This window comes from Sciurus carolinensis, chromosome 3 (genome assembly GCF_902686445.1).
Source record: "Sciurus carolinensis chromosome 3, mSciCar1.2, whole genome shotgun sequence".
NCBI classification, from domain to species: domain Eukaryota; kingdom Metazoa; phylum Chordata; class Mammalia; order Rodentia; family Sciuridae; genus Sciurus; species Sciurus carolinensis.
The window spans coordinates 16,566,185-16,581,664 of NC_062215.1; the positions used below are offsets into that span (position 1 = coordinate 16,566,185).

General features: G+C 34.5%; 1 protein-coding gene across 1 annotated transcript in view; it reads right to left on the reverse strand.

Moving 5' to 3' along the window:
• Efcab13 (EF-hand calcium binding domain 13) overlaps positions 1-15,480 on the reverse strand; it is a 163,110-nt gene that overhangs the window by 96,959 nt on the left and 50,671 nt on the right. The window contains 3 exon segments of the mRNA XM_047543767.1: positions 3,453-3,572; positions 3,574-3,602; positions 6,406-6,831. Of these exon segments, the coding sequence (XP_047399723.1) occupies positions 3,453-3,572; positions 3,574-3,602; positions 6,406-6,831 (575 nt within the window).

Genomic DNA, 15,480 nt, shown 5'->3' on the forward strand with positions numbered 1-15,480 from the left:
ATCAATAATGTGAAAAGAGAATGTACAGAGTGGGAGAAAATCTCTTCTACACACACTTCAGACAGAGCACTAACCTCCAAAGTTTATAAAGAACTTAAAAAACTTTACACCCAAAATACAAAAAACCCAGTCAATAAATGGGCTAAGGAACTGGGCAGATACTTCACAGAAGAAGATATACAGGTGATCAACAAATACATGAAAAAGTGCTCATCACCTCTAGTAATTAGAGAAATGCAAATTAAAACCACCCTAAGATTTCATCTAACTCCAATTAGAATGGATATTACCAAGAACCCAAGCAACAATAAGTGTTGGCGTGGATGTGGGGAAAAAGGCAACTCATACATTGCTGGTGGAGTTGCAAAATGGTGCAGCCACTCTGGAAAGCAGTATGGACATTCCTCAGAAAGCTTGGAATGGCCCAACCATTTGACCCAGCTATCCCACTTCTCCGTTTATACCCAAAGGTCTTAAAATCAGCATACTACAGTGATGCAGCCACATCAATGTTCATAACAGTTCAATTCACAATAGCTAGATTGTGGATCCAACCTAGATGCCCTTCAATTGACGAATGGATAAAGAAACTGTGGTATATGTACACAGTAGAATATTACTCAGCCATAAAGAAGAATAAAATTATGGCATTTGCTGATAAATGGATGAAGTTGGAAAATATCATGCTAAGTGATATAGGCCAAGTCCAAAAACCAAAGGACAAATGTTTTCTCTGATAAATGCATGACAATATATAACAAGGGTGGTGACAGGGGGAAGAGAAGAATAAAGGAACTTTGAATGGTGTAGAGGAAAATGGGGTGGGAGGAGGTGGGAAACAGAAAGATAGTAGAATGAAACAGACAGTATTACCCAATATATATGTATGCTTACATGAATGGTGTGAATCTACATTGTGTACAACCATATAAATGAATAATTTAAATAAATAAATAAAATAAAAAAGATTTTAATTGAAAAAAAAGAGGAAGTGTGTGACCAAGATACTTACTACTTCAGAAAGCAATGGAACAATATCTGAGTTGGTAAAATAAATTTTTGCTAGTAGTGTCTTCAAGAAATCCAGATTCTTAAGCACTTACGTTCATCAGAAAGGACAAAGGATAATGGAGCTTTTAGCCTCAGACTCTTCATCTAGGTATAAAAGGAAGTTTCTTCCTTTGGATAATTTTTTCTTATTTGGGAAATATTTGGAAGAGGGACAAAAAACTCATCTTTCTTTTGTAGCATATGAATAAGCAGAAGAAACTAAAACAGCAAGATTGAATACCTTTCATTTCTCAGCCTTGCTGGGAAAACATTTAATTATTTGTACAAAAACAAATAAAATTGCTACAAGCAAAAAGAACACCGGGACATTAGTAATAGTTGTACAACTCTATAATATGATTTACTAAAACTCAGTAAACGAATCCATCTTGTGTATGTAAATTTATCTCAATAAAACTGCTTTTTAAAAATGTTCTACGACAAAAGTAAACCACATCAGCATTTCAATCGAACAAGTTCCTTTTAAAACATTAAAAATCAAATCACCCATCAATTCTTAATCAATGGGTTAATTATCAATTTAATCTTCTCACTATTAATTGTACTACTGCAGAACTTTTCAGTTTGTAAAAAATTCAGATCTCAAGTGAGTTAAGCAAATAAGCTATTATTATTCTGACAGCAATTTTTTAAACTAACAATTGACCTAAGAGTCACAGGGATATTAAGTATCTATCCAAAAGACATCCCAGATCTATCAGACCTAATTTTTCTCAACCTAACTGGCTCTTCCCTCCAAATCATTTAAAAATAAATTTCCTACCTACCATTGTATTCCGCAAGATTTTGCTCCTTGGAGAGAACCATCATAAAGTCCTCTCTATTCGCCATTCTACTTTCTGTAAAATAAAGAGTTCGTATTATACATTGTGTTGTATTTTGGCATCAAAGTTAAATTCACACCTTAATATAACTATGAAAAAATCTTACGTGATCCTTTGTTTTATCATCCTATTTCTCCTTTATATCCTGTCTCCTATGATAAGTCTTTCTAAATTAGGTAAGTTCATTTTATTTCAACAACCATTGAGGGCATATTAATGCCAAGAACTATGCTAACCACCAAGGATACAAAAATAAGTAAGACACAGTCCCTGGTTTTTCAATTTCTATTACATTCAAAGGACTAAGTTAGATATTAAATTTTTAATAGACATGGGAAAAGGGGAAAGTGTGTTTGTGTGTGTGTGTGTGTGTGTGTGTGTGTGTAGTTCACATGGACAATGAGAAAGTTAAGGAGTCTATTTCATACCATCATGAAAACCCAGTCAATATGCTATCCATTAAGACATCTTTGAGAATATTAACCAGCTCTGTCATATCCGTGTATCCTCATTCCTACCCCTAGTATCCAAGTAGTTCAATTTACTACCCATTTTTAGATATAAACCCTCCACAGTGATATTCCAATCCTGATAAGCAACAAAAAAGGTCCAATAATGTTTAGCACCTACACCATACACACACACATAACTTTTTTCTCAAATCTTCTTCCCTTCTTTTCCTTAGCAAAGAAATTGTGCCCATTTTCTGAGAATTCACAGGGTTTTTGTTTGTTTTTCTTTGTACTGTGGATTGAACCCTGGGGTACTTTACCACTGAGCTCAGTACTTTTTATTTTTTATTTTGAGACAATTTCTCCCTAAGTTGCTAAAGGTCTCACTAAGATGCTGAGGCTGCCCCCAAATTTGCGAATTCTCCTGCTTTAGCTTCCCATATTGTTGGGATTACAGATGTGTGCCCCATTTCCAGCCTGAGAATTCACTTCTCATGCTAGTCCCAAGTCATTCTTTCCCAAAAATGTTACCTCTCCGAAGAGGCAACTTGATTTCTCCTCAACTGAATTTCTGCTGTGGACAATTTTTAGTTACTGATACAACTTCCCTAATACAAAAACACTCCCTAAAAACAAACTCTGCTTGTATATAGGCTGCTAACTAAGATATGCCAATTGATATCTAGATGATAACTGCCTACCTTGATTATTATACTAGCTCTAAACTCCCCCTACATTCTAGACTCTCCAATCATTTCTCCTTGAATCCCTAGGCTATTTCCTTAGAGATGTTTACATCCCTTGTATATTGCAGTCTTACTGAATCTTTCTACAGCTGGATCCTTTAGTCCCTATCCCATGCCAAAGGCAGAGGGAAAGTGATAAAGAGCTTTACTAACAAATCTGAGATATGAAAGGCCTAACCCCTCCAAACCACTTTCCAGGGTTTGTTTGTTTGTTTTACTATTTTCCATTTTTATATCAGTTCCTTCATACTCTTCTTTGGAATGGCCTATTATGTTCCACTTCAGATGAAGAGAAATTCCTTCAATATTCAATGCTATTCCATAAAAACAAACAATTTTCTCAAAAAGCTTGGTGTTACCAAACTCTCATTATTTCTAGTAGTCTCTGTCCCAATCTTCAGGAACTCTTTATCTAATAAAGTAATCCCTAATGAAGGCAAAATGAACTGAAGTTCTTCTGTAGGAAAGTAATATTCTTTTGAGTTTACTGATAACTTTACAGACATTTTCTAAATATATAAAATGTAGAAGACTGTTCGGCAACAGAGTTTGTGTCTAAAGCAGTAATTGGTACTAAAATCTTTAGTAATCAGAGAACAAGTTTTATCTACTCAGTACCTAATAGAAAAGAGGACTGTATGTTTATGTTACATAATACTTAATGTTTCTATTTTAGCTCAAACACAAAATTGTCCTACAATTCCAAAAACATTTACAAGCTACTAGTTTGGAGAAACAGCCTGTTCCAGTGACCCAGACAATTGCTGCTTACTTCTGATTAAACAGAAGAACTACACAACTATACTGTGTGTGTGTGTGTGTCTATCACAGTGAAATTCAGCTTTATGTATAACTGTAAAGCACCCATTAAAGAAACAATAAACATACACCACAGTTTCTTTATCCATTCATAGGTTCACAATCTAGCTATTGTGAATTGAGCTACTATAAACATTGATGTGGCTGCATTACTGTAGTATGCTAATTTTAAGTCCTTTGGGTATAAACCGAGTAGTTGGATAACTGGGTCAAAAGGTGGGTCCATTCCGAGTTTTCTGAGGATTCTTATTATTAAGCCATAAAGAATAATAATATTATGGCATTTGCAAATAAATGAATGGAATTGGAGAATACCATGCTCAGTGAAATAAGCCAATCCCAAAAAAACCAAAAACCAAATGTTTTCCCTGATAAGTGGATGATGATATATAATGGGGGTTAGAGAAGAATGGAGAAACTTTAGATTATGTAGAAGGAAATGAGGGGTCTATGAAAAATGGTGGAATGAGACAGACATCATTACCCTATGTACACGTATGATTACATGAATGGTATGAATCTACATTGTGTACAACCATAGAAACTAAATGATGTACCCCATTTGTGTACAATGAATCAAAATGCAGTCTGTAAAAAATAAATAAATGATTTAAAAAAAAAAACAATAAACAGAAGACCAGTAGAAGAAGGGGGACAAGGGGAAGGAGGAGGGGAGGGAAAAGGAAGCACCAGAAACTGAAATGAAACAAATTTTACTCCATGTATGTATGATTATGTTAAAAAGAACTCCAATATTATTTATAACCATAAAATACTAATAAAAGCAGAAAAAATAAAATATAATTAGTGAGCTCAAGATATCAAAACATCAATGCGCTTTGTTTAAAAAGTCCAGAATTCCAAGAGAAATCTGAGTTCTTTCTCTTCCCATAAACTCTCAGTTTACAACTTGCAAAAAATAAAATTTGAAAAGCAGATATACATAGACATCATGAGCCTCCTCATATGATGCACTGAGATGGGATTGACATCACTTCTCTTATATGCTAGTTTTAAAAAATTTGTACCCTAAACTAATTCATGAAGAAACGTAAGGAAACCCCAAAATGAGGGGCACTATATAAACTAACTAGCCACTATTCTTCAAATATTTTAGGGTCATGAAAGATTGAGGAACCATCCCAGGTTGGAAGAGACTAAGGACACAGGACAACTAAATTTAATGCGTGATCCTGGATGAAAAAAAAGAAAATTCATGGGACAACTGGTGAAATTTGAATACATCTAGAGATCAGTAAGTAGTGTTGTATCAGTGCTAATTTCCTGGATTAGAGTTTTATACTGTGGTTATATGATGTTAACACTTAGGAAAACTGAATGAAGAGTATGTGGAGATGCTTACTATTTTTGCAACAGTTAGGAATGTAAAATTAGCTTAAAATTTAAAAATATATTTTGTTTTATTTTTAAATCATGGAGGAAGTCAAATTCATAGATGACCAATTACCATCCATTTGTTTGGGGAATATATACCAAATAAACTAATACTTCTCTATATAAGAATATCAGTGGTAGGTGACATCTGATTTTAATGACTCCAGGAAGGTAAATATAACTTTCTTCTGAGGGCCTTTTCTATCCACTGGCTAAATGTTTACTAATCTAGTGTTTTGATAACCTAGGGCTTTAATTCTTATTAAAATGCAAAGAACCTTCAGAAATAGAAATGAGGCAGAGTATCAGCAGCACATCTGTAAAGGAATCAAAATGAACAACCCCTTCGTTCTCCTTAAAAGATCATATTCTTTTTTTCAATTGAGTCATTTAAATTCTGCATTAATGTATGAATCACTAATTTTTCAGTAAGTATTATTTAACTATTAAATACTAAATGCAATAAAAATGTCAACAAATTTCTTTAAAGAGAATAGACATGACTAAGTAACTTTAGCTGGGACCTATAGGAAGAAGTGTTTAATTAGGTTCCATACACAATACTTCTGTGGTAGAACTAGCACAGAAGGGGAACACATATATTGGTTGAAAAAATGTTATTCATCTTTAGGAAGACAATAAGGCCATGGAGATTACAGATGTATAGTATTATTTTCTCTTGATATCCATAGGAGATAATACCTGAAATACTACAAATATCATATATTTTTAAATTGTGGAATGCTAAGCAAAAATTTCACATAAATTTCCTATGTACCTATTCAAATAAATTATAAAATAATTATCCCCAAAGGAAAATAAGCTCTTTATTTTATAATGAGTAAAAAAACTAGGGGAAATAGCTCTAGGGAGTTATTAATCATTGAATAAAAGTCTCAAAGTTAAGCTTCCCGAACAGGGGGTTATCTGGAAAGGAACTGCCTTCAAAACTACAAGGTTATACCCACTGGCCTATGCATCAGAAGTAATGTTACACAAGGTATTGACTATTAAAATGCTTACAACTCATTCTGATCATTTCAGGGATGACTGAAGAAATCAACCACTTAGAGTCTGACTTATGTATGTGGTACTGACCCAGGGTATTAATTGCAGTTTTTTCCTCAGATGAAACCTGTTTTAGAAGGGTGGAAGGTCTTCTCATAGCTAGCTTCTCAAGTTTTGGGACACCGGAAATATCAATTTTATCCAGAGATTTACTGAGGCTTACAGTACTCTTCAAGCTTTGTGGTACAGACTTTGAGTCATGAATTTCATAACTGCTAACAGGCCTGTCCAAGAATCGCCCTACTGGCCAAGAATGTCTTGATCTTTTAAATCCAGTATCATCATTCTCCATAATATTACTTTGATGTCGGAGGCTCTTTCCATTCAACTTCTTAAATATTGAAGATTCAAATAGTCTGGAAGGTAAGCTGCCTTTCTTATGTTGTAGAGAATATCCTGTTACATTTGGTAACTTACTGTCTATAGTTTCATCCAGGGCTGAATCTTCCATAATTGCTAGGTAAGATAAACATTTAATTATATCATTTACTTGTATAATTTGTATTATATTTCAAAACATAGCAGCTAAGTCCACATAAAAGCCATTCAAGAAATTACCAATTGTTTAAGTATATTAAAATGAGGTATAACAAATTTTAAAAACTAGAAGAGTTGATGATGAAAAATGTTAACTATTAACTAGAATAAATATAATATGATAGCTTAATATATTTAAGTACTTTCATCCAAATCTGCTTAAAGTTACACTGAAACTATAGTGATAGTGTACTGGAACGTGATTCTCATTTTCTATTCCTTCCTACATTAGAACTACATTGTTGATACAACTGACTGCAAATTAGTACAACCACTCTGAAAAGAAGACTGGAGATTCCTCAAAGATTAGGAATGGAACCATCATATGACCCAGCTATCTCATTCCTTGCTATTTTTCCAAAAGAACTAAAATCAAGATAGTGATACATGCATAACAATGCTTAGAGCAGCACAATCCACAATAATAAAGTTATGGAACCAGCCCAGATGCCCATCAATAGACAAAAAGATAAAGGAAAATTTTTGTATATGTACATACATATATATATATACACACACACATATGTATATATATGAATATATATACATATATATATATACATACAATGGCATATTAATCATAAAGAATGAAGTTGTCACTTGCTGATAAAAAGGATGGGACTGGAGAACATCATGCTAAGTGAGATAAACAAGACCCAGAAAGTCAAGAGTCAAATGTTTTCTATCATATGTAGGAACTAAAGAGAAAAAAGGAATTTAAAAAAGGGAAGGGATCTCATGACAATAGAAACAAAATCAGTAGAGTGGAGGTGGGGAACCAAAGGGGAGGGAAGAGAAGAGAATGGGGAAGGACTGGGGAATGAAGTGTTTTACCAAATTATATTAGGTACATGTATGAATATACCATAATTCATTCCAATTGTACATATAACTATAATGTATCAAAAATAAATACATAGAAGGAAAACCAATAGAGTGGAGGAAGGGGATCAGGGAAGACAGAAGAGGAAGGAAGGGGATTAAAATGGAGAAAACTGTATTACATGCATTTATGAACATGTCAAAAGGAATTCCACTAATATTTGTAGTTAATATATTAACTATAATACACTAATTTTTAAAAAATTATATATAAAAGCCCATGTGCTCCCACAATAGTTTTATTGAATTTGAAAGACCTACCAACCTAAACAACTATCCTGATTAAATTTTGTCATCTAAAAAATAAAATAACTTTGTCATTTTCCCTTACTGATTTCCTTAATGTTATATGCTTAGTTAAAAGTATTATTCTCGGGCTGGGGAGATAGCTCAGTTGGTAAAAAAAAAAAAAAAGTATTATTCTCCATTTCTTTCAGTTCTCATGAATCTATCATATCAAATAAGACACGTTATTTAATTTTTGTACACAGAAAATAATGTTGCTATTATTCTCAAGATTATTTCTTTGATCTGTGCAAGTTAAAGAGCCAATTTGCTTTTTAACAACTCATCTTTCTTATATCATGAGTGGCATTTGGAATCTTTCTAAGTGGCAATATCTTCATTTTAAATAGCATTTAGAAAATTTTTCAAAAGGAAAGATAATAGACTAATAAGCTAATACAGATATAAATTCCTTAGTTAAAAGGGTACAAAACTATTAAGAAGTTATAGAGGAGAAGTATTAATTTCACTCATATTCTCAGTATCTGTGGGGTTAAAATAACTTCACACATAAAATAGCATCTTTAGAAAAACATTATACAATATCCCAAATTATAGTTTCATTTATAGAATTCATCTGATGGTTCAGAATAGTACCTTACATATGAATAGTACCTTACATATGAATAGTACCTTACTTATTTTGAAGTATTTCAAATATTATAATATTTGATTCAAGTATAACTTTGACTAAGATTGTCAAGGTCATATAAATTTTAAAAATAATTAGAGTAGTAGTATAATCTTGACTAGAAAGACACTGCATTTTTAAAAATGGAAAAGTTGCTGGGTGAGATGGTCACATCTGTAATCCCAGCAACTCAGGAGGCTGAGGCAAAACGACTCACAAATTCAAGACCAGACTCAGCATTTTTGCCCTGTCTCAAAATGAAAAACAAAAAAGGGCTGGAGGTGTGGCTCAGTGGAGTGACCCTGGATTCAATCCCCAGTACCAAAAATAAACAAATGACAAGTTTCATAGTTTGTTCTGTATAAGAATGAAGAATTGAAGAAAAATTTTGGATTTTAAAATCCTGTAAATCTTTACATATGGTGGCATGAATCTCTAATTGCAGTCTATGAAAGAGAAATAAGCTAGTATATAGGTAAAAATAAAATCTTTAACACTTCTGCATTAGCATTGTGGATCATGAAAAGTGGCCTGCCCAGAATCTCTGGGTGGGATAAGCCATATTTCTGAAAGGTTATCCAAGAAAACTCCAGTTTTCAAAGATTGAAATAATTCCCTTATTTCTCCAAATATGAAGACATCACTACAAGACAACAAGTAACATGAAAAACTGAAGACATTAAACACCATCGAAATAATACAATAATATCCCATTAGCTGATAAAAAATGGAAATATACAAACTTCTGGACAATGAATTCAAAATGCTCATTGTAAGGAAGGTCAATGAATTCCCAGAATACCCAGAGAAAAATTCTATATGATCTAGAAGATAATAAATCTCCAAAACTACAAATTTAACAGAGAAACTGAAATTCAAAAAAATAAAAACAGAAATCTAGAACTGAAAAATACAATGAATGAAATGAAAAATGCAAAAAAAAAAATTGCAGGATTGATGGAGCAGGAAAAAAAAAGAATTCAAAGACAGATTATTTGAAAATATATAGTGAGAGGAGAAAAAAAGAATGAAGAGGAAGAACAAAAGCTTACAGGATATGGAACAGCATCAAAAGATCAAATGTTCAAGTTCTAGGAGTTTGTAAAAATAATGGGGTAGAAAGCTCACCTAAAAAAATAAGATTATATCTTATCAGATCATAACAGAATGAAATTGGAAATCAATGCAACAAAACCCCTTCAGAAGTTATATAAACACATGGAAACTGAGCAATACAGTTTTGAATGGGTGACAGTAGAAATCAAGGGAGAAATTTAAAAATTCGCAGACTCAAATGAGAATAGTAACACAACATACCAAAACCTCTGGGGTGCTATGAAGGCAGCTCTAAAAGGAAAGTTTATACTAACAGTACCCTCAAAAGTAAATCAGAAAGATCCCAAATAACCTAATAATGCATCTTGAGGCCCTTAAAAAAGACAAAACCAATTCAAAACAAGAAGAAGGAAGGAAATAATTAAGATCAGAGCTGAGATCAATAAACTTGAAAATTTTTAAAATGACACAAAGAACAAATGAAACAAAGATTTGGTTCTTCAAAAGGATAAACAAGACTGATAAGCCCTTAGTCAAACTAACCAAAATAAAAACAGAAAAGACCCAAATTAACAAAATTAGAGATGAGAAAGGTGAAATTGCCATAGACATCACAGAAATCCAGTGGATCATTAAGGACTATTTTGAAAAATTATACTCCAAAAAACTAGAAAACCTAGAAGAAATGGATACATTTCTAGCCCCATATAACCTGCCAAAAGTGAATCAAGAGGACATAGAAAACCTGAAAAGACCAATAACTAGCAATGATATAGAAGCAGTAATAAAAAGCCTTCCAAAAAAGAAAAGACTAGGACCAGATGGATTCTCAACAGAATTCTACCAGACCTTTAAAAAAGAACTAATGCCAACACTCCTCAAATTATTTTGTGAAATAGTAAGGAATGGAACACTTCCAAATTCATCCTATGAAGCCAGTATCACACTCATACCAAAACCAGATAAGGACACATCAAAGAAAGAAAACTATGGATCAATATCCCTGATGAAGTTAGATGCAAAAATGCTTAATTAAGATGATTGTATATCACAACCACCGTGGTTATATTTCAGAGATGCAAGGATGGTTTAACATATGCAAATCAATAAATGTTAATTCATCACATAAGTGGAATCAAGGACAAAATCACTTAATCATCTCAATAGATGCAGAGAAGGCCTTCAACAAAATTCAGTACCCATTCATGATAAAAACACTGAAGAAACTAGGTATAAAAGGAACCTACCTCAACATCATAAAGACTATATATGAAAAACCCAAAGGCAATGTCATAATAAATGGGGAAAAACTGAAAGCATTTCCTTTAAAATCTGGGACAAGACAGGTATGTACACTCTCACCATACCTACTTAATATAATACTAGAAATTCCAGCCAGAACAGTTAGGCAAGAGAAAGAAATAAAAGCAATAAAAATAGGAAAAGAAGAAGTAAAATTATTACTGTTTGCAGATGATCCTATACCCAGCTAAAGCTAATAAACAAATTCAGTAAAGTTGCAGGTTACAAAATCAACATAAAAAATCAATAGTTTTCCTATAAAACAATAATGAATCTGCTGAAAAATAATTCAAGAAAAAATTCCATTTGCAATAGCCTCAAAAAATACATAGGAATACATCTAACCAAGGAAGTAAAAGACCTCTATAATGAAAACTTTAGAATATTTAAGAAAGAAACTGAAGAAGACCTCAGAAGGTAGAAAGACCTCCCATAGGCATAATTAATGTTGTTAAAACTGCCACACAATCAAAAGCAATATACAGGTTGAACGCAACCCTCATCAAAATACCAATGATCAAAATACAAAAATACCAATTTTTCACAGAACTAGAAAAAACAATCCTAAAATTCATTTGGAAAAATAAAAGAGCCAGAATAGCCAAAAAAATTCTAAGCTAAAAAAGGAAGACTGGAGACATCACAATATCTTACTTCCCTAGAAGAAAACATAGGGTCAACACACTAGCATATAGGCATAGGCAACAGCTTTCTCAGTAGGACCCCTAAAGCTCAGGAAATAAGGCCCAAGAGTTAATAAATGGATGGTATCAAATTAAAAAGCTTCTGCACAGCAAAAACAAAAATGTAAAGAGAAAACCTACGGAGTTGGCGGGTGAGTGACGCCACCTGCATCGCGGAGGTAGCAGGTGGGCACCCAACCCAACTGCCTTGCGGAGCTAGGCAGCAGGCAGCCAACCCGCCCAAACACCAGACCGAAGACAGACACCATCACTGAGCGACCTCACCCGACCACCACACCTAGGTCTGTCGCCATCGCGGAGCAAGCCGGCAGACGAGCCAGAGCACCTGCATCACAGATTAGCCAGAGGCTTCTTTATAGGCTGATGCAGGCATTTTGAATTATTCCTGAGGGTGTGGCCATCAACATTGGAAGGGCAGCTTTCTTCCTGAGACACCTACAGGAGTCAAGAGGACCTTAAACAAGACCAAGGAGTCAAGAAGAGGAGGTATTGAGAGACTTGGGACCAACTCAGAGCCACCAGGTGAATCTCTCCCATTGGTTGGGCTCCCCGGATGGAGCAGTAGTCCCGAAATGCAGGGAACTTCGTGGAGTAGAGTAGCCCAGTGAGACTCCCCTGTTGGAACCGAGTACCCAGTCAACCAAGAACATTGCAGAGGAGGGCCGCTCAGCGAGAGGCTTTGAGGCAGAGTGAGGGTCCAAGGCCCAGGCGGTAGCCATGGTCCCCAGGGAACATAGCAGAAGAGGGCTGTACAGCGAGGGAATCCCTCGCAGGACCAGGCTCCCCAGCCCAGGCGGTAGGTCAGAACCCCTGGGAACATCGCAGAGGAGGGCTTCCCAGTCCAGGTGGTAGTTCTGGACCGAAGGGAACTTCTCAGAGGAGAGCTGCCAAGCAAAACTTCCCCACCAGGTAGGTCTTCCCCTACCACGAGGGGAGGCTTTCCCACGAGGGCAGTAGAACCAGAGACACAGACCCAGATCAGATGTGCCCCAGTATGCAGTCTAGTCCCCCTTTGAATGACCATCAGTCAACAAGTGGAGGCGCCTCTGCCCACTGACAGGGAATATACCCTACCTGAAGGCCACCACCTGTAGAACGCCAGCTCCCTAATGGAGCACCGCATTATCAAGTTCCTCCAAGACTTCAGGCTACTGAAGGCTAAGAGGTGAGTTATTAGAAATCTACAGAGACAATATTAGTCAATAGAGGAAATTTGAAATATCTCAGAGTTTCACTACTAGGGGGGTAGATACCTGAGCAATATGAGAAAACAAGGGAAGAAAATGTCCCAAACAAATCTAGATGGTATAGCAACAATATCCAATGACAGCATGGCAGAAGAAATGTCAGAAAGGGAGTTCAGAATGTACATAATTAAAATGATCAGGGAAGCAAACGAGGAGATGAAAGAGCAAATGCAGGCTCTGAAGGATGAGATGAAAGAGCACATGCAGGCATTGAATGATCACACCAATCGACAGTTAAAAGAGCAAATACAGGAAGCGAAAGATCATTTCAATAAAGAGTTAGAGGTACTGAAAAAAAAACACAGAAATCCTTGAAATGAAGGAAACAAAAAAACAAATTAAAAAACCCATAGAAAGCATAACCAATAGGATAGAACACCTGGAAGACAGAACCTCAGATATCAAAGACAAAATATTTAATCTTGAAAACAAAGTTGATCAAACAGAGAAGATGGCAAGAAATCATGAACAGAATCTCCAAGAACTATGGGATATCATGAAAAGGCCAAATTTAAGAATTATTGGGATTGAGGAAGGCTTAGAGAAACAAACCAAAGGAATGAACAATCTATTCAATGAAATAATATCAGAAAATTTCCCAAATCTGAAGAATGAAATGGAAAATCAAATTCAAGAGGCTTATAGGACTCCAAATACACAAAATTACAACAGACCCACACCAAGCCACATTATTATGAAAATACCTAACATACAAAATAAAGACAGAATTTTAAAGGTTGTGAGAGAAAAGAATCAAATTACATTGAGGGGGAAACCAATATGGATATCAGCAGATTTTTCAATCCAGACCCAAAAAGCTAGAAGGGCCTGGAACAACATTTTTCAAGCCCTGAAAGAAAACGGATGCGAACCAAGAACTGAATACCCAGCAAAACTTACATTTAGATTTGACGATGAAATAAAATCCTTCCATGATAAACAAAAGCTAAAAGAATTTACAAAAAGAAAGCCAGCATTACAGAACATTCTCAGCAAAATATTCCATGAGGAAGAGATGAAAAACAAAGAAGCAAATCAGCAAAGGGAGGAACTACCCTAAAGGAATAGCCAAATAAAGGAGAAATCAAGTTATGTCAAAAAAAAAAAAAAAATGAGCCAAATGACTGGGAATACAAATCATATCTCAATAATAACCCTGAATGTTAATGGCCTGAACTCATCAACCAAAAGACACAGATTGGCAGATTGGATTAAAAAGAAAGATCCAACAATTTGCTGCCTGCAAGAGATTCATCTCATAGAAAGAGATAACCACAGAGTAAGGTGAAAGGATGGGAAAAAACATACCATGCACATGGACACAGCCAAAAAGTTGGAGTATTCATCCTCATATCAGATAATGTGGACTTCAAGCCAAAGTTAATCAGAAGGGATAAAGAAGGACATTTCATACTGCTTAAGGGAAGCATAAATCAGCAAGACATAACAATCACATAAATATCTATGCCCCAAATAGTGGCTCATCCATATACATCAAACAAATCCTTCTCAATTCCAGAAATCAAACAGACCACAACACAATAATACTAGGTGATTTTAACACACCTCTCTGGAATGATCCTCCAAACAAAAAATGAACAAAGAAATCATAGATATCAAAAACACAATCAATAATTTAGACTTAACGGACATTTATAGAATATACCATCCAACAAAGAGCGAATACACCTTCTTTTCAGCAGCACATGGATCCTTCTCTAAAATAGACCATATTTTATGCCACAAAGCTAATGTTACCAAGTACAAGAAGATAGAGATACTACCTTGTATTCTATCAGATCATAATGGATTGAAATTAGAAATAAATGAAAGAGTAAAAAACAGAAACTACTCCAACACCTGGAGATTAAATAATGCACTATGGTACAATGAATGGATACCAGAAGACATCAGGAAGGAAATTTAAAAATTCTTAGAGGTAAATGAGACCAAAGAAACATCAAACCAAAATCTCTGGGACACTATGAAAGCAGTACAATAAAAAAAGAAAAAAATCAACAAATAAATGACCTAACACTACAGCTCAAAGTCCTAGAAAAAGAAGAACAGACCAACACCACAAGTAGTAGAAGACAGGAAATAGTTAAACTCAGAGCTGAAATCAATGAAATTGAAACAAAAGAAACAATCAAAAAAATTGACAAAATAAATAGTTGGTTCTTTGAAAAATAAACAAAATTGATAAACCCTTAGCCACACTAACAAAGAGAAGGAGAGAGAAAACCCAAATTACTAAACTTTGGAATGAACAAGGAAATATCACTACAGACACGATTGAAATACAAAACATAATTAAAAGCTATTTTGAAAATCTATACTCCAACAAAACAGAATATCTCGAAGACATCAACAGGTTTCTAGAGACATATGAATTACCTAAACTGAACCAGGAGGACATACACAATTTAAATAGACCAATTTCAAGTAATGAAATAGAAGA